This window comes from Equus quagga, chromosome 1, assembly GCF_021613505.1.
Source record: "Equus quagga isolate Etosha38 chromosome 1, UCLA_HA_Equagga_1.0, whole genome shotgun sequence".
Classification (NCBI taxonomy): Eukaryota; Metazoa; Chordata; class Mammalia; order Perissodactyla; family Equidae; genus Equus; species Equus quagga.
Window position 1 is genome coordinate 21,462,817 of NC_060267.1, and position 25,068 is coordinate 21,487,884.

At 39.9% G+C, this 25,068-nt stretch overlaps 1 protein-coding gene across 5 annotated transcripts in view; it reads left to right on the plus strand.

Moving 5' to 3' along the window:
• The window catches only part of SLC38A1 (solute carrier family 38 member 1), a 68,587-nt gene that overhangs the window by 18,619 nt on the left and 24,900 nt on the right, over positions 1–25,068 (plus strand). For all 5 annotated transcript variants that reach the window (XR_006889924.1, XM_046670743.1, XM_046670735.1 and 2 more), the window contains exons 4-5: positions 9,502–9,577; positions 9,873–9,988. Coding sequence is in view for 4 of the 5 variants with exons in the window: in XM_046670743.1 (XP_046526699.1) it covers positions 9,502–9,577; positions 9,873–9,988 (192 nt within the window). In the remaining variant the exon portion in view is untranslated. The remainder of the gene's footprint in view (positions 1–9,501; positions 9,578–9,872; positions 9,989–25,068) is intronic.

A 25,068-nucleotide genomic window follows, 5' to 3' on the forward strand; every position in this document is an offset into this window, starting at 1 on the left:
AGCTGTATCCAGGCAAATATTCACATATTTTAATCTTTATCTACTGTTGTTCTCATCTCTATGTTGTATCTCGCCTATAGGGTTCTCAGCTCTATGCTCTCATCTCTATTGTTGTTATGACCCAGGAAGCATCTAGGAAAAATGAGATTTTTCTTAAAAGAATTTGGGGCAACTCTTGTCACTACACCCTGCATCAGCTTTTATTTATTTATTTATTTTTGGTCCCTGTGTCTCTTTCAGAGTTCATATACTAAATTTGTATCACTTGGGAGCACTCTTGAAAAGTTCTCTCTCTCTTCTTCTAATGTCTTTTCCACACCTTAGGATAGAAGATTCCATAACTTCCTCCTATATTCAGTTTTTGTGTCAGAAAATTCTTTCCTTGCTTGAATTGCTCCTGTTACAATTAAAGTCTGTTTTCTTCTATTTTCAAGAGAGTTTATCCACCAAGTAAGGCTCTGTGTCCCTCTCAGACTTCTCTTAAAATGCTTGCTGTTTCTTTAATTCTTTCACATTTTCCAATCTCTGTTACTTGCTTCTTTCCTCCTGTTCTCTTTTCCTTTTTTGTAGAACTTTAGAATTTCAGGGAAAGAACTAGGAAAGGTCATTTAAGTTCAACCACTCATCTCTTTTGTGTTATGAATCCTTAGATGAAACATTATAATCTAGTGAGAACCTGATTGGTAGAGATTAAAATAGGAAGATTATCTTCCCATTGTACAACCCAGCCGTAATTGGATTGTTGTTGTTGTTGATTTATTTTTGGTTTTAAATCACTGCCCTATATTGCTCGCCTCCCTTCACAGTACCTCAATGCAACGCCTACATCCTTTTTCAGGCTTTGTCTATTGAAGGTCACTGCCACAGCCACTGTAGGTTTTTGTTTTGTCTCTATCTGTTTGCAGAACAATTGGTTGATCAAATTCTGCTTTGTGAGTACAGGCTGACCCAGTGAAAACTCTGTTATAATAATACTTTTGTCATCCTGAGATCCCATGTCAAAGGCACCTTCTCCCATAGCCCATTTTTAAGTCAATAAAGAGAAGTTTTAATTCAATTTCTTTGCCACAGGTCAGTGTTTTTTAACACACAATTGCATTTTTTAAATGGTGAGATAACAGAAACTTGTGATAAACTGCTTGACCTAGTTATTTCGAATGGACTTTTCCATTACAAAAAAGGTTGGTTTTATTTTGTTTAAAAAAAAGTTTACAGAAGTACAAAGCGAAGATTTAAAGACTAAAGAGAAGAAAAAGTTGAAACACCATAAAGAGAATAAAGAGGCTTGCTCTAAGTGCTTCATTCTTACTGAGCTAGACTTCCCTGCAGCCTGAGCTACTCCCGAATTCCTAAATAGAAGATGCAGATGAGGTTTCTGGAGGGTTCCTCTGAGTTGCTAATGTATGAACAGGTCCATATAAGAAGGAGCTGAGGGACCGCGAGCACTACGCAACGCCTCAGGATGCTGGAGGAGCCTAGAAAACAGTAAATAGGTCAGAGTCAGAAAACTCGGTTCAAATCAGAGTATAAGACTCATGGAAGATGAGGGCTTTGAACCGGCAGGAAGGCTTGGGCTGAGAGGAGGAGGGAGGGTCTCCTGAGGGGAGAATGAATTCCTACTACTTGTTTTTCAGTCTCTGTTCTCGGAATGTATTGGTCATGTCTCATTCCTCACTCCCTCTTGGGAAGATCGTTTTTAGGAGCAGGGGAGCTGCGATTAGGACATTGAGGCAAAATCAAATGAAGCAGTACCTAGAATTGCAGGGTGAGCAATTTGTACTTGAAACTTTTTCAGGAAAAGCAGTGACGATTTTTTTGGAAAACCTTCTATGTCTTGCTGCAGAAAGCAGGCCAGAAGAAGTAGACCGGAAGGCAGAATCAGGGAGGCACTTGACACACAATGTTTCCTATTGTATTTTTCAATGGTTACTCATCACAGCAGCTCTGTAAGTCAGTTTCATTCTTCTCATCCTGCAGAAGTTCTTCGGGAGAGAGCTGGCAGTCACGCAGGGGCCTTAATCTTCATCCCCTTCCGTTGCACAGTGTTCGACCCTACTGAATGCCCCTTGTGTCACAGTGCCTGCATCTCTTTCTTCTCTACCCGCCAGTCCTCTGCTACCAATTCCGGGGAGTCTTGCCAGGCAGGGAACTTAGATCTGCCATAGCAGGCGGTTTATTGGTGTTTTGTTTGGTTTGTTTGAAAACATTCAGACTTTTCTCTCAATTTAAAAGTAATGGAAATTCTCTTTGGAAAACAAGTCCCTCCACAAGAAAGGCAAATGGGGGACCATCTGAATAAAGATTTGGTAGACTTGAGTTGGGTATTAAAATTAGCCTGATTAAATACAGTCTTTTCTTTAACACCAACACTAAATATGAGTCCGTTTCATTTTGGAAAGTCACACACCCAGATTTCTTTGGGCTGCCTGTATGAAAAGGAAGGCAGCTTTCCCTTGCCCCTCTCCAGCCAGATCTGTAAACCTCAATTCTGTGGAAAGATTTAAAACGTTAAGGGCAAAAGAGGGTCAAACTAATCATTAGTAGCAACGCTATACAATTGCCAGGTTGGTCTCCAAAGATACTTCTTTCATTATGTCATTCTCTTGCTAAGAACCTCAATACTCTTTTCTTAGGTCTCTGCCTTTAAGTTTCCTCTGGCTAATCCCACCCAATAATGGTTGTTCCTTCTCTGGATTCCTTATCTCATCTCAATTTTGCACCACCTGACATTCCTATTTTGGCGTTAGTTGGTCTGTGCTCTCCTCTGCTGCAGCATCAGCAGCTGCATTTCAGGAGACGGGAGTTTTCTTCTACTTCCTGTTGATATCTCTCAGTAACTGGAAAGTCCTAGGCAGAGGCAGATGCTGGAGGGAATCACCCGCAGATTGTGCTGCTTATACCAGGTGATGGTCTCCGAGGAAGTTTGTAGTACATCTATTGCCTGTCTGCTTTATCCTGGTGAAATAATGCAAATGGACAATGGAGAAGTAATGCCAGGGAGAAGTCCTTGGATTAAAGATGAAAAGGGTAGATAAATAAAACTAACATTGATGATATGTATCTTTCACTAAAAAGTGTTTTATTGTGAAATATAGCATCATTCAAAAAAGCACATGAAAATATAATGTAGTTTAAAGATATATGCTTCTTTAAAACAGTCCAGTTCAACTGGCTTTACATTTCTTAGTGAAAAACGCACTGTAGGACATCAGCGTCATGGCAGAGTGAGTTGGTCCCTTTCTGTCTCCCCAAGTTCCAACTAAATGAACATCCATTAACCAGCAGAGGATTCCCTACCTAGCACCACAGGATGCTGGCAGCTATACATCTGAAGGTGGGTGTACTGGACCCCCAGGAAGCAGTGGACCTAGGGGAGCAGCCCCCTCCCCTCTCCCCACCAGGCAGCAACCCAGGACAGGGTCTTCGCTCAGCTGCCAGTGCCACTGTGAGTGGAGGCAGGGGCAGCCCTGCCCACGGAATGTTTTTGGAGTGCAGAGCCCCAGCCTGTGGAGGTGCCCTACCCACACAAACGCTCTGTGCACAGTTGCAGTGGCTCAGCCGAGGAAAGGTGGCCAGTGCCATCCCCACCCCCACCCCCAGCAGCCTCACCCACTGAGTGCAGCAGCTGGCCTCAGAGAAGGTGGCCTGCACAAGGGCTGCTGCAGTGCCCATGTAAACACAGAGCGGGCTCAACTACAAGCCCACAGGGCAGGAGCAGAAAAAACAGCCCCTGCACCCCCCGCCCCGCCCCACAACGGTCCCAATTGGAATCTGTGTGGCTGGAAGCAACAAGAACCACCACAGATCTGGTGATCCAGCCTGCAGTGGCAGCAACCCCAACACCAGCTACACTAGCAGCAGGGGCTGTATACAAGTCCCCAGGTCCCCCAGGGTCCTGCCAGTGACAGTGACACCTGTGAACCCAGCATCCCTGGCAGTAGTGCACCCAGCACCCCTAGACAACCTGAGAACAGCAGCACAGGTGGTGCACAGGACAACAGGATCTGAACCCAGGGAGAGGCAGTGAAGGAACACCAGACCCAGGTGACCAGAAGCAAAGGAACCAAAGCTGTACCCAAATAAGAAAAGGTGATTACTACCACAAATGCACCAGCAGAGGATGAATTCATCAAACACCATGAAGAACTGCTGTAATGCTGCAGAACAGAAAGAAATTAGCAACTCCAGAAACCAGACCTGAAGTCACAGAAGACTACAATCTGACAGAGAATTCGAAACAGCTATCTTAAAGCTACTCAACCAGTTACAAAAAAACCCAAAAGATAGTTCAGTGAGCTCAGGAATAAAATTAATGAACAGAAGGAATATTTTACCAAAGAGATTGAAGCTCTAAAAAAAACCCCAACAAATTCTGGAGATGAAGAATACAATTAAAGAGATGGGGGAAAAAAGTAGGAAGCATTAAAAATAAAGCAGACCATAAGGAAGAGAGAAATCTAGAAATGATTCAGGTAGAAGAGGAGAGAGAACTAAGATTTTTAAAAAATGAAGAAATTCTTTGAGAATTATCCAACTCAATTAGGAAAAGTAACATAAGGAGTATAGGTATCCCAAAAAGGGAAAGGAACAGAGATCTTGTTCAAAGAAATAATGGCTGAGAACTTCACAAACCTGAGGAAGAAACTGGACACACAAGTACATGATGCCAGTAGAAATCCTAATTACGTCAATGCAACAAGACCTTCTGCAAGGCATATAATATTAAACCTGTCAAGAGCCAATGACAAAGAAAACATCCTAAGGGCAGCAAGAGAGAAGAAAATAACCTACAAAAGAACCCCCATCAGGCTTTCAGCAGATTTCTCAACAGAGACTTTACTGGCTAGGAGAGAGTGGAATGATAAATTCAAGATACTGAAAGACAGAAACCATCAGCCAAGAATCCTCTATCCAGTGAAATTATCCTTCATATATAACAGGGAAATAAAAGCTTTCCCAGATAGACAAAAGCTGAGGGACTTTATCTCCACTAGACCTGCCTTACAAGAAATGATTAAGGGAACCCTCCTACCTGAAACTAAAAGGCAAAGATTTACAGTGCTTTGAACAAGGAGAAATATAGACAAGATCAGAAAATTGCAGCTATCGGAATAGGTTAGCAAACACTTAATTATAACATAAAAGATAAAGAGAAAGAAAGTATCAAAAGTAACTGTAACCACTTCAATTTAGTCACAAATTCACAACACAAAAAAGAATAACCTGTGACAACAAAAACACAGAAGGGGAAGAGAAAATAGATGGAACCTGCTTAGGTTAATGGAGATATGAGGCTATCAGAAAATGGACAGTCTCGTCTATGAGATCTTTTATACAAACCTCGTAGCAACCACAATACAAAAAATCAGAATAGAGTCATAAATCATAAATAAAGAGGAAATTGAGAAACCATCACAGAAAACCACCAGATGCCACAGAAATACAAAGAATTATAAGAGGATACTATGAGAAGCTATATGCCAACAAATTGGATAAGCTAGAAGAAATAGATAAATCCTTAGAATCATACAACCTCCCAAAACTGGATCAAGAAGAAATAGAGAATCTGAATAAACCAATCACAAGAGACTGAAACAGCAATCAAAAACTTTCCAAAAAACAAAACTCCAGGACCAGATGACTTCTCTGGTGAATTCTACCAAACACTCAAAGAAGATTTAATACCTATCCTTCTCAAACTATTCCAAAATATTGAAGAAGACAGGATGCTACCTAACTCATTGTAGGATGCCAACATTACCCTGATACCAAAACCAGACAAGGATAACACCAAAAAGGAAAATTACAGGCCAGTATTGCTGATGAACGTGGATGCAAAAATCCTCAACAAAATATTAGCAAATTGAATACAACAATACATTAAAAGGATCCTACACCATGATCAAATGGGATTTATTCCAGGGATGCAGGGATGGTTCAGTATCCACAAATCAGTCAATGTGACACACCACATTAACAAAATGAGGAATAAAAATCACATGATCATTTTATTAGATGCAAAGAAAGTATTTGACAAGATCCAACATCCATTTATGATAAAAACCCTCAATAAAATGGGTATAGAAGGAAAGTACCTCAAAATAATAAAAGACATATATGAAAAACCCACAGCCAACATTATACTCAATGGGGAAAAACTGAAAGCCATCCCTCTGAGAACAGGAACAGGACAAGTGTGACCATTCTCACCACTCTTATTCAACATAGTACTGGAGATTTTGGCCAGAGCAATTAGACAAGAAAAAGAAATAGAAGGGATCCAAATTGGAAAGGAAGAAGTAAAACTCTCACTGTTTTTGGATGACATGATTCTGTATGTAGAAAATCTTAAAGAATCCACCAGAAAACTATTTAGAAATAATCAACAACTACAGCAAAGTTGTAGGGTGTAAAGTCAATGTACAAAAATCAGTTGCATTTCTAGCAGAAAGAGAAGTCAAGAATATAATGCCATTTACAATCACAACAAAAAGGATAAAACATCTAGGGATAAATTTAACCAAGGAGGTGAAAGATCTATACACTGAAAACTATAAGAAATTATTGAAAGAAATTGAAGAAGACATAAAGGAATGGAAAGTTATTCCATGCTCATGGATTAAAAGAATAAATATAGTTAAAATGTCCATATGACCTAAGTCAATCTACAGATTCAGTGCAATCCCAATCACAATCCCAATGACATTCTTCACAGAAATAGAACAAAGAAGGCTAAAATTTATAAGGAACAACAAAAGACCCTGAATAGCCAAAGCAATCCTGAGAAAAAAGAACAAACACGGAAGTATCACAATCCCTGACTTCAAAATATGCTACAAAGCTGTAGTAGTCAAAACAGCGTAGTAGTGGCAGAAAAACAGAAATACATCAATGGAACAGAATTGAAAGCCAAAAATACAACCACACATCTATGGACAGCTAGTCTTTGACAAAGGAGCCAAGAACATACTATGGGAACAGAAAGTCTCTTTAATAAATGGTGTTGGGAAAACTGGACAGCCACATGCAAAACAATGAAAGTAGACCATTATCTTACACCATACACAAAAATTAGCTCAAAATGGATTAAAGACTTGAGTGTAAGACCTGAAACCATAAAACTCCTGGAAGAAAATATAGGCAGTACACTCTTTGACGTCAGTCTTAGCGGTATCTCTTCAAATTCCATGTCTACTCAGGCAAGGCAAACAAAAGAAAAAATAAACGGTTGGGACTACATCAGACTAAAAGCTTCTGCAAGGCAAAGGAAACCATGAATGAAACAACAAGACAACCCACCAACTGAGAGAAAATATTTGCAAATCATATATCTGACCAGGGGTTAATTTCCAAAAAATATAAAGAACTCATACAACTCAATAACAAAAAACAACCCAATCAAAAGATGGGCAGAGGATATGAACAGACATTTTTCCAAAGAAGATATACAGATGGCAAACGGGCACATGAAAAGATGTTCAACATCACTAATCTTCAGGGAAATGCAATCAAAACTACAATGAGCTTTCACCTTGTGCCTGTCAGAATGCTATAATTAACAAGAAAAGAATTAACAGATGTTGGAGAGCATGTGGAGAAAAGCGAACCTTCACACACTGCTGGGAGGAATGCAAACTGGTGCAGCCACTATGGAAAACAGTATGGAGATTTCTCAAAAAACCAAGAATAGAAATACCATATGATCCAGCTATCCTACTACTGGGTATTTATCCAAAGAACATGAAATCAACAATTCAAAGAGATTTATGCTCCCCTGTGTTCATTGCAGCATTATTCACAATAGTGAAGACATGGAAGCAATCCAAGTGCCCCTCAACTGATGAATGAATAAAGAAGATGTGGTATACACACACACACACACACACACACACACAATAGAATACTACTCAGCCATAAAAAGACAAAATCGTCCCATTTGCAACAACATGCATGGACCTTGAGGGTATTATGCTAAGCAACATAAAGCAGACAGAGAAAGACAAACACTGTATGATTTCACTCATATGTAGAACATAAACAAACACATAGATAAGGAGAACAGATTAGTGGTTACCGGAGGGGAAGGGTTCAGGGGAGGGCAAAAGGGAGGAAGGGGCACATATGTCTGGTGACGGATAAAAACTACACCATTGGGGGGAACATGATGCAATCTATACAGAAACTGATATGTGATAATGTGCACCTGAAATTTACAGTTTTAAGCCAATATGACCTCAATAACATAATTTTTAAAAGTTCACTGTGATTAGTTCTTCCTAAGACCCAATAATTAAATTTCCAGAAGAGCCAAAAAGCATCCCTAACATATCACACTAATACATGCAGCAGTTTGCCTGTGAATGGACTTTTCTTTGACGATAGCTCTTGTTTTTTTTTTAATGGGGAATTTTTAAAAAATTAGCAATTTCAGCCGTACAGTTCTGATACTAATCCTGAATATATTTGATGATTCTTAGAGCCTTCTGAATTCCTACTTCTCTATATTTGTATATAGTTTACTCCACTCAGCCTGTCTGAATCTTTCCCATCCCCCCTCAAGTCCCACTTCCCCCATGGAGAGGAATGAGTCACATCTATTGCTCTGACTCTGAGCCCGGAGCTGTACTGAAGTTCTACCCCAGCTCTCTCATTTAGTTCTCCCAATAAGGCTATGTGATAATGTAATAGTGTTACTCCCATTTCACAGACGAGGAAACTGAGGTAACATGTCCAGGCCCTCAGAGCTAGTGAGGATTCAAAGTCAAATTCTAAATCCCATGCTTTCTTAAAGCCCTAACTGTGCCCCTAACTATGAACTAGATGCCCTCCCTCCCCCAACTTTAATTTCCTAATCTGAACTCCTACAGCCTAGGGTCTGCGTCTCTTATTACACACCCCCGTGTCTCCCTCATCTCATGCTCTAGTGACTTGCATCTAGCAGGTGATGAGGGAACGTTTGATGGGGAGAGAGTTGCTTTCTTTTTTGCAGGGGAGAGGGAATTCCTATTTAATAACGTTGTACTCCAGGAATATGAGCGCCAAAGGAATTCTTGACATTATCTGATTTGCAGTTAGAGAAAAATCTATATAACAGTTAACTTATGGTGCATATAGTATTTTGATGTATTAGTATTAAAATGATTTGGAATGTATAGCTCTTTTTGACACACAGCTGTCTTTCATTTCATCTCAAGATGAGCATCTACTGTTTGCATTGTTTTATTCTAAGTAAGTGAGGGATACAAAAACGAATGAGGCAAAGTCTCCACCCTTAAGCACTTACAGTTTATTTGGTAAAACAAGAATGTAGACAACTAATACTGGGGGAAAAAAAACAAGACAAAACAGAAACCAAGGACAGTTGAATAGGGCTGTAAACTCTTAGGTAACCGATTGATAATTTTTCATGTGTGATGTTTTGGTAAGAAATAAATCATTTAGTCCTAATGCTAAGCTTCAAATCATTATCATGAAGTTTAATTATTATACATGTCTTTACAGCAAGTTTATTTCTGACCGTGAAAGTAGAAGAAGTCTCACTAACAGCCATTTGGAAAAAAAGAAATGTGATGAATATGTAAGTGTCATTATAATAAAATATGCTTGTTTTTTTCATCATGTAAATTGGGACAGATGTTCTTAATGCATGTAGCATAGTACCATAAGCATAGCTATCTGTGTTCACCAGGATGTTCCTCAGACCCTATGTGTTTTCTCCTGAAATCCATTGAAAAAAAAATAACTAGACCGCCAAGGAAGGGTTTTTTGAATTTCATTCCTCTGTTGGTTCCTAATAGTGCTTTAAAGGCTTTGGCAGGATGAACTTTCTTGGCGACTGTTTGCTTAGAGTGAATGTTTGTGTCTCTGTTCAGATTCCAGGAACAACCTCCTTAGGCATGTCTGTTTTTAACCTAAGCAACGCCATCATGGGCAGTGGGATTTTGGGACTCGCCTTTGCCCTGGCGAACACTGGCATCCTGCTTTTTCTGTGAGTATTGACACTGCAGTACTTTCCATTTTAAAACTGTATTTTCTGTATGTTTCTGTTTGTATACAGAAGAAATTGAAAATATTCTTAAATAGTTTTTATTTCTTATGATGTTTTGACTAACTTGGCTAAGTTACAGTATGTACTTTTACTCTGTTTGAATGATGTTCCAAGATGCACCTAACGTTTATAAGAAAGTGTAAGGAGAAAATCTTTTTGTTAGTCAAAAATACCAAAATAAGCATTTGTAAAAGAGATGAAAACATTTGAGAATAGCGTTTTTTGTATTTTTGTACTCTTTACCTGTCACTTTAAATGTCTGCTAAATGGTCAAAATATTAAGAGGTGTTTAATCCAACAAGTCATCACTTTGGTATTTGGATTGCTATGGAACATGTTCTATATCCAAAGGTAACTACAAATTTGTTTTAAATAAATATTCAAGAAGCATAGAAGTTTGCAGTGTTTTAAAGATGAGAAATTAGCATGCACTTTTCCTCTGAGATTCAGTGAAAAGAAAATGGGCAATTTTCTTTTGAAATAAGTTCATCTCAAACTGTTGAGTGGGACTTTCTACAGATGTACAGAAGACTTATTTTTAGTGGAAACAAGATCAAGACAGATCATGGAATTTATGCCAGGAAAATTCTCACCCAGCCTGATTGCCCTCTCAAACTTCAAAGGGAATATCAGTGGTGCTTTGCCTGATGAGGCAAGGAGGAAATCCTCTTCTTCCAGGATCTTGCCTTCTTGCCCCTGACTACCCTCACACTCTTCATTGGCCTTGCTCAGTCGTCCTGACTGCCAGATCATTTTGATGGGAGCATCATTTCCTTGGAAGTAGTGACTGAAATGGCTACTAATCCTACAAATTGTGTATATTCCTTTAAAAAGACTTCGAAAACTGTAATGGAGGTGCATTGCTACCCATTGCATTACTCAGGGATCAGAAATGCCCATCCATGCTGCGCCATATTGGTCCATAGCACGATTAATATTCTTACTTTTGTGTGTAGACCCCTAGAGGTGTCCTTCCTAGAATTAAAACAACTTTGTATCAAATTGTGAATTCAATACATTTTCTTCCTTATTGTCCATGGAACTCAGTAAGCCCAGCTGTACCCTTCTCTCTTCATTGCCCTGGCTGCATCTTTCTATGTGGCCTTTCTGCTTATGTATATCTTGAGCCAAGTACCGGGTTTTAGGGTAGAATGACAGAGTTGGACAAAATATTTCTATGGTAATTTTGTTTTGTCTGTGTGAAGCTGACCCTCTGAGGATACCGCAGATGTAGCTTGTGTCACTGCTCTTCGGATTTTCAGTGCGATGACATGAGACACCTGACTCCTAGTCCCAACTCTTCTAAATAGCTAGGTAGTCTTAAGCAAGTTACTTAGAAGCTCTGATCTTCAATTTTCTACCCTTTAAAACAGGGAAATTGCACTAGAAAAACCTCAGAACCCTGCCAACCTCCAAAACCCTATGGTTCTGTGACTATTTTCAGTCATTCCAAATTTGGAAATATATTCACTTCAGAAATGTGTTTTACATTGATTTCTTTTTTTTTAGTTATTGTAATATATCAAGTAGTTATATGTTAACATAGTATAGAGTGAGTTCTGTGATAATGTTGATGACGACGACAACTCTTGTAGCTGTTACTTTGTGCCAGGTTCTACCCTAAATGTCTTATGCTGAATCCTTACAAGTCTCTTAGATAGGTACTATCACTAGTTCCTGTTTCACAATAAGGGAACTGAGGCATAGAGAGGAGACTTTTACTTTGGAACCTTTTCTCACCATTCTGGGAATTCCCTTCACCTCTCTTCTCTGCTAGGTCTCTTGTTTCCTGTGTTCCATTTCTTCTTCTTCTTTCTGGATTTATTTCTTTGCTTTTGTTGCTGATAAAGGATGAATAAAAATGAATTTTTTGAGGGTCTGGCCCCAGGGTCTAGTGGTTAAGTTCAGTATGCTCCACTTCAGCAGCCCAGGTTCCATTCCCAAATGCAGACCTACACCACTTGTCAGCAGCCAAGCTGTGGTGGCGACCCACATACAAAATAGAGGAAGATTGGCACAGATGTTAGCTCAGGGCAAATTTTCCTCAGCAAAAGAAAAAAGGAAGAAGTTTTTGAGGCCTTCATGTCTGAAAAATGTTTTTATTCTACCTTCACCTTTGGTTGGCAGTTTGGCTAGCTATAGAACTCTGTTGGCAATAACTTCCTTGAGAATTTTGAAGGTATTGTTCCATTGCTTTCTAGTTTTTTCTGTTATCAAGTCTTGCATGCTTCTGATTCCTGATCTTTTATCTATAGCCAGAGTTTTTGTTTTTTGTTTTTTTGTTTTTTCTGGAAACTTGTCAAATATTTTTGTCCCCAATGTTCTGCAGTTTTACAAGGATGTGTCTTGATGTAGACCTGTTTTCATCCATTGTGTCAGGCAATTGGTGCATCCTTTTCTTTTAGAAATTCATGGGCTTCAGTTTGGGGACATTTTCTTAGATTATTGTATTGATGAATTCCTTTCTCCTCTTTCTCTTTTCTCTCTTTCTGGAACTGTTACCCAGATTTTGGACCTTCTGGACTAGTCCTCTGATTTTTTATTCTTTTCTTTATTTTTATTTCTGTAATTTTGTGGTTTACTTTCTGTGATATGTCCTCAATTTTTTCCCAACTCTTTACTTAATGTTTTATTTCTGTTATTTTTTATTTATAGGAACTTTTAAAAATTCTTTGTTCCTTTTTTATATTATTTTGTTTCTGTTTTATGATTTCATTATCTTCTCTGAGGATTCCAATGATAGATTTTCTCTGTTATAGAAAATTTCAAACATAAAGTAGAGAAAGCGGTATAAAAGATTCCCGTGTTCCCTTCATCCCATGACCATGCTTATTTAGCCATCCTCCTTACCCATAGGGTCTTGAAGCAAATCTGAGTTATTATATCATTTCATCCATAAGTATTTCAGTCTATTTCTCCAACATATAAGGACTATTAAAACATAACCATAATATGTCATACAAAAAAATTAACAACAGCTCCTTAATATCATCAAATATCCAAAAAATATTTAAATTGCTCTGATTATTTCATCTTTTTAAAACAACTACATTGTTCAAATCAGTACTCAAATGAGGTCCATATAGTGCAATTAGTTAATAGATGTTTCAAGTCTTTTTTAATCTATAGGTCCCTCATTTCTCTCTCTCCTTTTTTTCCATGCAATTTATTTGTGGAAGAAACTGGGCCATTCATCCTGTAGAGTTTCCCACAATCTGAATTCTGCTGATGGTATCCCCGTGGTGCAAGTTGACTTTTTTGTTTGCTTTAGACTCTATCTTTCATTTCAGAATCTTCCCTCAGATGTCAGGTGGTCCTTCTTCCTCTGCTATATTCAAGAATGGGGGGGGGGGGAAATGGGAAACAAGGCTATCTTGAGCCTCGTACACATGAGCGGGACTTGTTGGTAATAGCTTCACTTGAGGTGCTGTCGACAGCCTATTATTTGGGGAACCAGCAGTGTCACTTTCATTTGGCTGTTCAGATCACCCAGAGAAGATCTTCCAGTCCCCTGTCTGCAGGGTCTGGGCATTGCTGCCATCGTTCTGGGAACCAAGTGGGGAAAAGGGCTGGGGTGAGTTTCTCAGCATGCACGTGTTTACCCGGTCCCAGAGTTCATTACCGCACCCCCTCCGCCATAAGTTGTGCTGAATCCCTCACCCAGAGAAATATTTTATACTTTCCAAAGAAAGTATCTTCAGATATGGATCTTTTGTGAGGATGGGAGAGGAGCAATCACTCCTTTACAGAGCAGGTGCCGGTCTGGGGAGTCTAGCTATTTCTTGAAAGAAGTTCAACAGAACCTCTTTATTTTAGCGCATCCCTTCCATTGTTCTACTTCCAGTAATGCCACCAGGGCCTTTTGGGAATTCTGTGGTGTAAATTGCTCTTGGCTTTCTCCACTGCCAATTTAAGATTCAGCTCTGTCTACTTTCCAGCTTCTGAAATTTCATTATTGTCATCTTCTCTCATGTGCTTTTACTATCTTAGCAGTTTTATGCCTTAGGAAAAAAAAAATCCCTTTACTGGGATATCGGGAGGGAGCAGGAGTAAATTCTTGTATTCAATCTACCATTCCTGGAATTTGGTTGATTTTTTATTATGCTGGTTTGGGGATAATTGATCTCTTATCTCATGACCCTTCAGTTTCTGACTGAAGCAAAGAATTGGATAAACTTGACTTTTATAGTTGCAAGTAGATTTCCCCTGGATAAAACTATTATAGATCCTTTGGTTATTTGTAAGATGTGCGAATAGCAAGAACAACACACTAAATCTTCAGGTTAACCGTCATGAAGGTAGTTGGGTAAAGACCCAAACTTGTAAGTTTTGCAAAAATGTAGAACTCTCCTACCTCCAAACAAGGGCTCACTCTGTGTGTTGCAAAACCAGCTGCTCCTACAGCTGCTCAAAGCCAAGAAGCAGTTGGCAGGATCGAGATATTTCATCTGGTACAGGGCCCTGGTCCAGACTCAAATTGGCCAACACAGAGAGAGAGTCCAAGCCTGTCCAGGCTTCTTTAGAAAAGCAGCTGGGAAGGCTCCTCCGTGTCTCACTGAGGCTGGGTGCAGAACTCTTCGCTGGGGTCATCTGGAAACTTGCTAGGGTAATCTCTTTTTCTTGGATAAGTTTGGGGCTCATTTTTTTGACCTCACCATAATGGCTGTCATCCCTCTTTAACACGCCTCTGATTCAGTTAGAGTCAGTGAATTCTGCCCTATTGTAAGAATGCTGTTAGGGTTTGTGTTTTCCTGAATTCTGAGGCCTTACAATTCCATCTGAGGAACGGGAGGTACAGGAGTGGGGAATCTCAGTTTACAATTCTTCTGAAGGTGTATGTTCTCTGTTGGGAACAAAATGGGGCTGTCTCCTGAGGCAGCAATTCCGGGATGTGCTGAGGCACAAGTGCCTAGGGCCAAATGCACCTATTGAATTGAGTTTTCCTAAAAGCAGGGATCCGAGGAAAGGGCAATGGGTGCTGAAGAAATCTGCCCCCACTGTAGCTTCCTACTACTCCTACTCCTAATCTTTCTACACAGCTTCCCCATAACGCAGTCATAGCAAAAGCAGGGATTAAAAGTAAATATTAGCATGGAAGAATGATGGGTTTGGTTTGGATTTTGATTTCACATTACCATCTCCCCGATCCCAGCCCAAAACAGGAAAGTTACATTTTCTAAAGATTTCTATTAAAGGCATCCGTTTTATAGAAAATTAATCTTTTTAGAACATATCATCTCCTCATGGTGCTAGGTGACTGAGATGTTTATTATACTATACAGAATCTGATAAAGCAATAAATGCTTTCTATTTTTCCATAACTTCTCAGCATGTATTATTATTATGTATTATTGTTTTAATAATGTAGCCCTTATGTTTAAAACCGTGAAAAAGAAGGTAATTCATGACACTTCTGAGAGTTCAAAGAGATATCATAGTTAATTATAAACACTGAGTTTGTAAACAATCTGAAATAATTGTGAAACACTACAATCTGTATAAAACAATAGTTTAAATTTTATTTTGGTTGATTGTAATTCCAGACTTTTTTGGGTCTTGTTTTCCATTTTTTCTCTCACTTGGGTAGTGGTTGTGAGAATAAAAGGAGATAATGCATCTAAAAGCACACTCTGAAAAGTGGCATGCAAGAAGACATTTATTAATTAGTACTAACCCCATGGGGCTGCTATGAGAAGATAACGAGTGAGTGTGTGTGTGTTTGTGAGCGAAAGAGAGAGATGGAGAGAGTGCCAGTAGTGCCTGGTACATAGTAACACTATATCATAAGTGTTTGTTAAAGTGTTAATTAGGTAGTCACTAAATAATGGTTAACATTTACTGAACGGTAACTATATATGCCATGCTATCTCATTTAATCCCCACCTGCCACACTGTGAAGTAAGTATTGGCCCCATTTTACAGATGAAGTAACTGAGGCTTAATAAGGACTTTGAAAGAAGGGAGCCAGGGTTCCATCCAGGCTTGCTTGACTCTGAAATCCCTGTGATCTAAAGCACTAGACTGCCCTTCAGGGATGCTTTCTTCAGAAACCAAGCTTACCTTATTGATGTCCGTCATGAGAGAAATTATATTCTCATCAATGGATACTTGCAAGTTAATACTTTAGCTTTAAAATCATCTTGTAAAATCAGTCAGTATTCCTGAATTATTTTACTACTGTTCCACTAAGAACCATCACCTTTGTTGCAATGAAAACAGTTTTGCAGTATCAAGTATACCAAATGGTGGATCGGGGTGGTCAAGTTCCTGGTCACAACAAGTAAAATATACGCTTAAAGTCTGTTGCAAATCCGGTAAACCTTCTGAACTGCTTCATATTTGTCATATCTGTGCTTGATTTTGCCTCATGTGTGATTTAAGATCTCCCACTGCCTTCCGGAACCCTTGAATTTCATTCCTTTCAAGGATGTAACTAAACTTGTTGTTATTAAGAATTAAAAACCAAGTAATAGCAAAGTCAAATAATACCAAGTCCGTTATTAGGGAATTGGTTAACTAACCATAGTAGTTCCATAAAATAGAATATTACACTACTATTTAAAAGAGAAAAATAGACTTAGATGTACTGGTATGGAAAAATTTCCCAGGAATATTATTAAGTAAAAGCAAATTGAATATTGGGCAGAAGTCAGTGTGGAGGCAGACGGTTGCACAGTCTCTCTGGGAAGGGTATACAAGAAAACTGTCGACTGTGGTTACGTCTGGAGAGTGACGCGGGGCCTGGGGGTGGAGTGGGAGTGGAAAGTTTATACTCTTTAAATGATCTCTTTCACCCTGTGCTTTGAGGGGAAGAAACTAGTTGAATAAACAGTTTTTTTAGAGAACTTAAAACCAATGCCATAAGACGTTTTCCTTTGCTTCTTACCTACAGGAAACTTGAGAAAAAATATTTTCAGGGTAGATATTTAGGCCATGAGAGCTAGAATGAGCAATCAGTGCTGTGTCACCTGTTCCAACTGTATTTTCAATCTCTTCTCCCTTCAGATGGGCTCTGCGTCAGCCACGCTAACCTCCGTCTTTTCTGTAGAGGCCACCTGCACGGTGGCTGCCTGTCACCTCAGCCTTTCCGCCACCCCACTCCCATGTCCGTCTCTGTGCTTCTGAATCCTGACAGTCCCGTAAGGCCCAGGTCAGATGCCATCTCCAGAAATGTTTCTCTGATTCTCCCAGGTGGAAAGGAGGATCTTCTTCCTTCCCTTTTCAGAGTAATCTTTACCTTTCTATTAGCAAGAATTTCTTCCATTATTTAGGCTATATTTTACCTTCCCTATTGAACTCTGAGCCCTGTAAGGGCAGGACTAATGTCTAATTTTTCCTTGTTCAAATCATCTTTCCTCCCTCCAACACAATCTGGAATATGGCTCGCATATAGCTGATTCTCAATAAAGTTTCACTGAAATGAATAAATGAATGAATGAATATGTAAGATTTAGATTTTGCAAAACTAAAAACTGGGCTTTAGGGCAAAACAATGGCTCTCATAATTGTTGCAAACTTATCGGGGGAAAAAATCAACGGAAAGGTTTAGTTCACCCTGAAATTTTAAGTAGGCTGCAGAGATGTAATGATAATCACAAGGTTACCATGGGACTTACCACTCATTGGTTACTTTCCTGGGAAGGCGCCTCCATTTGAAAACTCAGAATAGTTCAGAGACTGTTAAGAAATAACAGTTCGAGGTTAGTATTGCATTGCTGAAAAGGCATTTGTTGTTAAATTGCTATTGGCCAAAGGGACAGTAATTGTCGTTGTGAATGTATAGCAATTCCCTTCCCTTTGTGTTGGACTGTTTGCTTCAATTGTAGGTGAATTCTTCTCTCTCTCTCCTAATATTTACCTTTGTGAACCATGTATCATTATCCAACCAACAAAAAGATGCAACATTGTATTGTCTATAATTACAGTGTTTACAAACAAACCAGTAAACTGTCATGCCAATAAGGGTAAATCTAAAAAATAAGATTCTCTACAAACTAAGATCAGACTACGAGGTCCTTTCTCTCTTTAAATTCAATGTTTTACAACTGAGCCTGCATAAAGGGTAGACAGAAGTGGAATTAGAACTAGAGAGCCATCAACACATTGCCCTAAGTCCTGGTCATATATTATAGGCATTTGGTCATTACTCTTGGGTCACAAAAATGGGCTTCTCTTTCTATCGGGAGGTTTGTATTAAATAACTCCCTCACCATAGCTCTCTGAAGTCTCTAAATCTTCAGCAAATTCTACTAAATTGGCGTGAGATTGCAGCGTACTTTTGCAAATACTCTGCATGTTCTTGAATTGTCATTGCTGTATTACTTTATATATATTCCAAAAAGTTTGAATCACACCCGCAAGATGATAATTTTGCTCTTAGCGGTAACAAAGATGGTCTGTGTGATATTTATCAAGTTATTCCTTCTAAATGTTAAGTTGTGTTCTCTGTGCACTCCTAAGCAGTCAGCTCTTTGCATCCTAAAGAAAGACCAAATTGGATCTTGTGATATAAAAATTGGGTGATTAAGAGGAAGTCAATAAGGAAACCCTGCTCTTCCGGATGATCCTAGGAGATCCACGGGTATAGTCACATTCATCTTCGGTCTTGTCAATCAGTTACTTGTTTGTAAAATTCTTTGAGTTATAGTCACTGTTCCTTAGAAATGATCTGAAGAGAAAATTGTCCTTCAGCTGGCAGCAAAAATTGGCATCAGAGTCTCTTGTTTGGGAATAATAATACTGGAAGGGGAGAAATGGCACATTCAGGCTTGCCAGCATTTGAAATACATGTAAAAAGGACAGCGGCAGTGCCATTGAACTCTATTGAAATTCACTGGATTAAGAAGCTTTTCAGAAATAGGGAGATAGGAGAGTGGTTATTGTTGTGCTAAAAATGAACGCCTATTTTGTAAACAGAGTTGGCAAGCGAAGGAGATGAGTCTCACCCATTGTTTTTAAAAGTTGAGCAGTTATGCTTAAATCAAAGTCATCTAAGATGTGGCTGACATGGGGTTCCAAGAAGTCAGTTCTCTTGGCCCCAGAGAGCTGGCGTGCATGCGCACGCATGCGCAGGAGCATGTGCTCCGTTCTCTCAGTCCTATCTGTGCCGAGCTGCATCCGGTGCTGCTGTGCTACCTAAGGACAACAGCGAGACGTCCATTTTGGAGCAGTGTGGGTTTTTTAGCCTGCAAGAGGCATTTTAACTCTACTGTCTGAGGTTTTAACAGTATTATTCACCTCCATGATGCATAGAATGCCTTTTCCCTTCACTTTTGTGGGTTACAGCACAGTCGGTCAGAATAGTCCAGACATTTAGATTTTCAGGGTTAGCTTGAACTTTTATTACTCATGGAGTGTTAGTTAGTTTAGTAGATTGGAAACTGCCCTTGTGTGGGCAAGTTTTGCTTTGTTCTGTGGCCACAGGCTTCACCTTCCCTCAGGCACGTGGCGTGCATGACCTACATCTCTTTCAGAGGTCGGTAGACTAGCCTACACACCAAAGCCACCTGCAGCCTTTTTGTATGGCTTGCTATCTGAGAATGGCTTTTTCTTTTGTAAAGGGTTAAAAAAAAAAAAAAGATAGTTATAAAGTATACGTTGTTTTATGGGATCTTTATCACAACCCTATTTATCATCCCCATTTTATAGATAAAGAAACTAAGATTCACAGAGGCTCAGTAACTTGCCCAGGATGACGCTGGTGGTGGGACGGGGGAAGGGAGAACAAGCCCATGGTGTATTCCTCTTAACTCTCCCATCTCTCCTTAATGGTGCATTGTTACCATGGAAACAGAGTAGGAAAGTATGAATGAAGCCCCAAATCCATCATTCCTGCTGGAATGGAAGCCCAAACTACCCACCAAGAACAGCACATTCCTTTATCTAATGGTTATGTGGAATTTTTCTGTCACTCGGGAGTTAACATATTTTGAGTATGATAAAGGGGGCATCATTCTGAAAGGTGAAGATCTAGGTTTGAGGAGAAGAGAAACCAGTTATCCTTGTGGAGTGGAAGAAAAGGAAGGAGGACATGTCAAGAGTTACAGATGGAGCGCCCGCAAAACCCACAGGCGTCTAGAAACGACTATAGGCAAAAACAGGAAGTGGTGGTGGCACATGGCTTTCTCTGCTACTGGTACAACTTCCTCCTTTAAGCTCAGAGCCCCTAACTTGTTTAGCCTCACAAAGCATCAAGTGAACTGATAAATTCTGTTTCTATATGCATACCTCTTTTAAATACTTCCTTCTTTTTAGGATTATGTTAGATATTAGTTGATTTGGTCATCAGCGATGCATATTTCTTTTTCTAGACAAAACAAAATACCTAACCAGTGGTGGAGCCAGTTTAAGAGAAGCTTTGCACCAAAGAATATAGTTTAACTATAAGGGAAGAAATGGAAGGAATTGTACAAATAGCTGATCGCCACCTGTTCTCTGCCCAGCCTTTAAAAACCATCTCTTTCATTCTCTAGTTCAATTTGTAAATATTACAAATAATCACACGCTACCAGATGCTCGTGCGCTGGTCCTCTGATCCTCAGAACGTTGAAATTTAATCAGGATTTCGTGACTAAGAAGTCCACTTTAGGACTGAACTATTGTATGTTTCTGCTCCTTTCCGTAAGTATTTTGTGAGTTCCTTAAATGAAATAGGGACTATGTTAATGAACTTGGGGCTTAAACAAATACAACCCCCCTCCAAAAGATTTGGAATAATAATAGTGTCATTTGAAAGTTTCTTTATATTATTCATTTTAATACTATTATTGTAAAAGATAATAATTAAAGACCATTTTGAAAATGCATAAAGTATAAAGAAATCACCCCAAGTCTCACTTTAAACCAAGCTCTGTTAACATTTGGATGTATTTCATTCTAAGATTTTTGTCTTCTGCTTAGCTGTTACTGTGGACATTTGGCTTTGGCAGACAATATAGCATGGTGGGTAAGGCCTTTGCAGTCAGACTACCAGGGTTTGGGGCTCTGATGCTAGTTTTGCGTGGCCTTAGACCAAACACTTAACCCCTTAACTTCAATTTCCTCATCTGTAAACTAGATAGAAATAATACTACCCGTAAGTGAAGTATTTTAAAAAGTGCTTAGTGTGGGCTTGATGTAGTGAATATCCCTAAATTTATCATTAGTAATGATCAATAAAGTGTTTTGTGAATTATATTGCTCTCCATTAAAGTAAATTAAAGCTCTAGGAAATGTATTTGTATGTAAAAGAATTCTGAACTTTTTCAAAATATTTCAAATTTTCACGTGAATTAGGAACTCGGAACACCTTGTCCTCTCTCTCCTCGCTTCCAGGCACATCTCCTTCCGTGTCCCCTTTCCTCTCCACTTAAACGTCTCTCCGGCATGGCTTCCCAGGGCCAGGAGCCACGCTGCACCGCCTGCCTCTGCAGTTACCCTCCAGACATCCATCCTGCTCCTGACCACCGCCTCTTCTACTTCCAGGCTCCTCTTCAGATGCTCACACTGTAGCTGTCCTTGAATGTATTGAGAACTCTGGGCTGCGTGCTTCCTTCTCTCTCCAGCTTAGGCGTCACAGTCCCTCACTTAAACCCCTCTCTTTCTCACATCCTGAATTTCCTTTCTCCACTAATTCTCTGTCACACCAGCCTGGAAAACCCCTGAATCTGAGCTCTCTAACATACAGATGGATAACACTTTAAATTCATCCTCACTTGGGTTCCCCGTGCTGCCCAGACCTTCTTCCTCCATCCCCAGCCAGCGCTGTACTCTCTTCAGCAGTGCTTTTACATCTGTACTCACTTCATAGAGATGGTCTCCTCGGGAAGAGTTGGAGTGGAATGGAAGAGCAGGGAGAGTCAGTGGAGGTAGAAGATGAATGAGAAAGTACAGGAGGAAAGTGCAGGAGGGCGGAGACGGTTTGCAAAAGTAGGAGAAAGGTAAGAGGTAGAAGAGAATGAGGGAGAGACCAGCGATGGAGAGAAAGGGCTGGGAAAAGATGCGGCCAGAAAACAAGGTTTCCTGCAGTTTGTCCAATTCCCTTGTACTAGAGTTTTACCTTTTCTTGTAAATATTTCCCCTCAACCAGCATATATGTCTGAATTTTGGAGTGAGGGGCTGTGGATTGGTGCGAGGTGATGACAGATAAAAGCAGGCCTGGTAATAAAGACCACTTTTCCTCCAGCACAGGGAGTTTCTATACGGACTATTCTAATCATGAGGATGGTAAAAGTTTTATACTTTTAACTGGGTTTAGAAGAGGAAGAATTACATGGTGTCGTGAGTCTCAGATCCCTTTTGGAAGGAAAGAGACATGGGTGGAGGCGGGAGGTGGAGTTGAAAATAACTTTAAAATATATATCCTGGTGAAGTAAGGAAGGCCCTACTACCCTGAGGAAGTGGACCAAAAGAAGTAGACAGGATCTCGCTTTCACCCTGAGAGCCGGTCAGCGTCCCACAGGGATGATAATGATTCAGCTGTAAATGCTTCCCTTCGTTGCAGTCTCACCTGGACAGCTGTGGGGTCTCTGTCACGGGTCACCACGCTGTGACGTTGGTGTGTGACGTTGTGCAGACAGTGTGGCAGGAGATGTGGCGCTATTCAGTAGTTGTGAGAAACAGAAACACTGAGATGTGTACACCACAGGACCAGAGCTAAAAGCTTTCAATCCTAGCTACTCCAAGTGTGGTCCATGGACCAGCAGCATCAGCGTTACCTGGGAGCTTGTTAGAAATGCACAGGCCCCACTCCAAACCTACTCAGTTAGAATCTTTAACAAGATCCTAAGGAGATTGGTATATACACAGTAAAGTTTGAGAATGGCTGTTTTAAACTTTGGCAAGGGAGAGGCATCCTGGGGACAGTTGGTAAGGGTTCTCTGTCCTTTGGGAGGAATGGGTCCTGGAAGAGTTGAAAGCATTCGCCTGCATGGCAGCCCCAAACACCCCCATCTGAGCTATTTCTGGATGCGCAGCGGTGACTTCTGCTTCACCTCCACCTCTGTAAGGGCTCTGATGCTGCTTTGGGAGTATGTCATATGATTTCTTCTTATCTAGCTAGGTTTTTAAGAGTCTCGTCTACCTTAAAGTGCTGTGGGGTTGTGTGTTTTTTTGGAGGTATAATTTTTATACAGTAAAATTTCCCAATTTAAAGGATAGGATTTGATAAGTTTACCCAAATATAGTTGTGAAATCACCACTGCACTCATGGTGGAGAACATTTCCATCATCTTAAATGTTTCCTTCCATTTTTGTCACAGCTTTCCATTTTATTAGCATATAGTACTTTAAAAGTGAAATTTACTATAACATTATCTACATAATCTTTGGGTAAATTATGGAGGAACAAAGAGTTACAGTCCTGTCAATATGATTCAAAACAATGACAAATAGATGTTTTTTAAATAGATGTTTAGATGTTCATTGTTTAAGGTGTGAGTCAAAATTTTCTTACAGTAAATAGAGTAAATATATCTAGGACCACTGTCAGAAATTTTTAAGAAATCTTGGCGCACAGGAGTATTGCCAGAGAATGGGCAAATTTCATCCCAGCTTTTGAAAGTGGTAAAAAGTCGATTTCAAGCAATATTTGAGAGCAAAGGATTAAATAGCTTGTTTATGTGCAATTACAGCAGAAAATATTGCTCTATGGAGGCCAACAGAGTTTTCCTAAATAGTCGTGCCAAACTAACTTCATCTTTTGAGATGAGTGACCAAGTAGGTCACAGGACTGTCTTAGGCAGAGTGGATCTTGATTTTAGCAAGATATCTGGCATAGGCTCACCTGACTTACATAGGAGGTTCTAATATTTGTAAATTCACTTCTTCTTAGCTAAGAGTCTGCCATGTGCTGTGTTTGGTATGGTATGTAAATAGGTAACCAGGACAGGCCATGACTGTGAACAAAACCATTGTGGCCTGTCCTATGTCTAGTAATAGAAAAACATAATAAAGCAATAAAATAAAAAGATTACCCTGGCTACTGGGAAGAGGATTATCACAGTTGCCCAGAAATTAAAGATGGTGGTGGCTTGGTTAGAGTGGTACCAGTGGAGATGGAAAAAAAGCCTTGGATTTGGGATATATTTCAGAGGTAGAAATGATGGGCTACTTGCCAATGAATTAGATATGAGGGATGAGAGAGTAGATGAGAGATGAAGGATGACTTCCAGGTTTCTGGCTTGAGCAGTTGGCTGGATGATGGGCCACTTTCCAGATGGTCTTGTTCTATTCAAAGTTAACCCCAGTGACTTGGATGAAGGCAGACTCAAGATGTGAAGTTTGATGAGGTAGTTGATACATAAGTAAAAAGGATCAACAATTTAAAAACCTGTCACAAGACTGGAAAGATAAAATGTAGTGGAAATAAGGGTGGAGTCGGGGAGAGAACCAGGAAGATTAGCCTAATAGGAGTTCGCACCAGAAACTCAATAAGAATGAAAATTGTGACATGCCTGCCATAAAAATGGATACCAAAATAGGTTGCCTTAAAAGAAGCATGGTGTCCAACTCAAATTAATAATCTTACCATGCTTTGCATTGTTTGGACCAAAACTAATGTGATAACATTGTGCTTTACTTGGCACTCAGCCATTAAAAGGGATGGTTGAGAAACTGGACCATGACTGAGGGGTAAACAGCCTGAACACTCCATCGCAGGGTGAACAGCTGAAAGAATGGAGATGTTTAAGTCAAAGAACGCAATCTTAAAATGAGTACCATCAGATGGACTGTTAGGTGGAAGAGAGTTTAGATTTCAAGTAGATTCAAGTAGGTCCAGAGGGTAAAAGGAGGACCAAGGGTAGAAATAGCAGCAGCGGTTTCAGCTCAGCCTCAGTTCCAGTGCCTAGCACTTTCCAGAAACGGGGTGGGCTGCATGTGTGTCCCCTGTCAGAAAACGCTTTGCAGACCTGGATGTCTGTGTGTCGGTGTGGAGCATAGAGGGTTCCTGTCCCGCATGAAAAGCAAGACAAGCTAGTCTCTAACGGTTTCTTTCTAACCCAGGAGTCTAGAAGCCTCTTTCTTCTCAGGGGACACAAAAT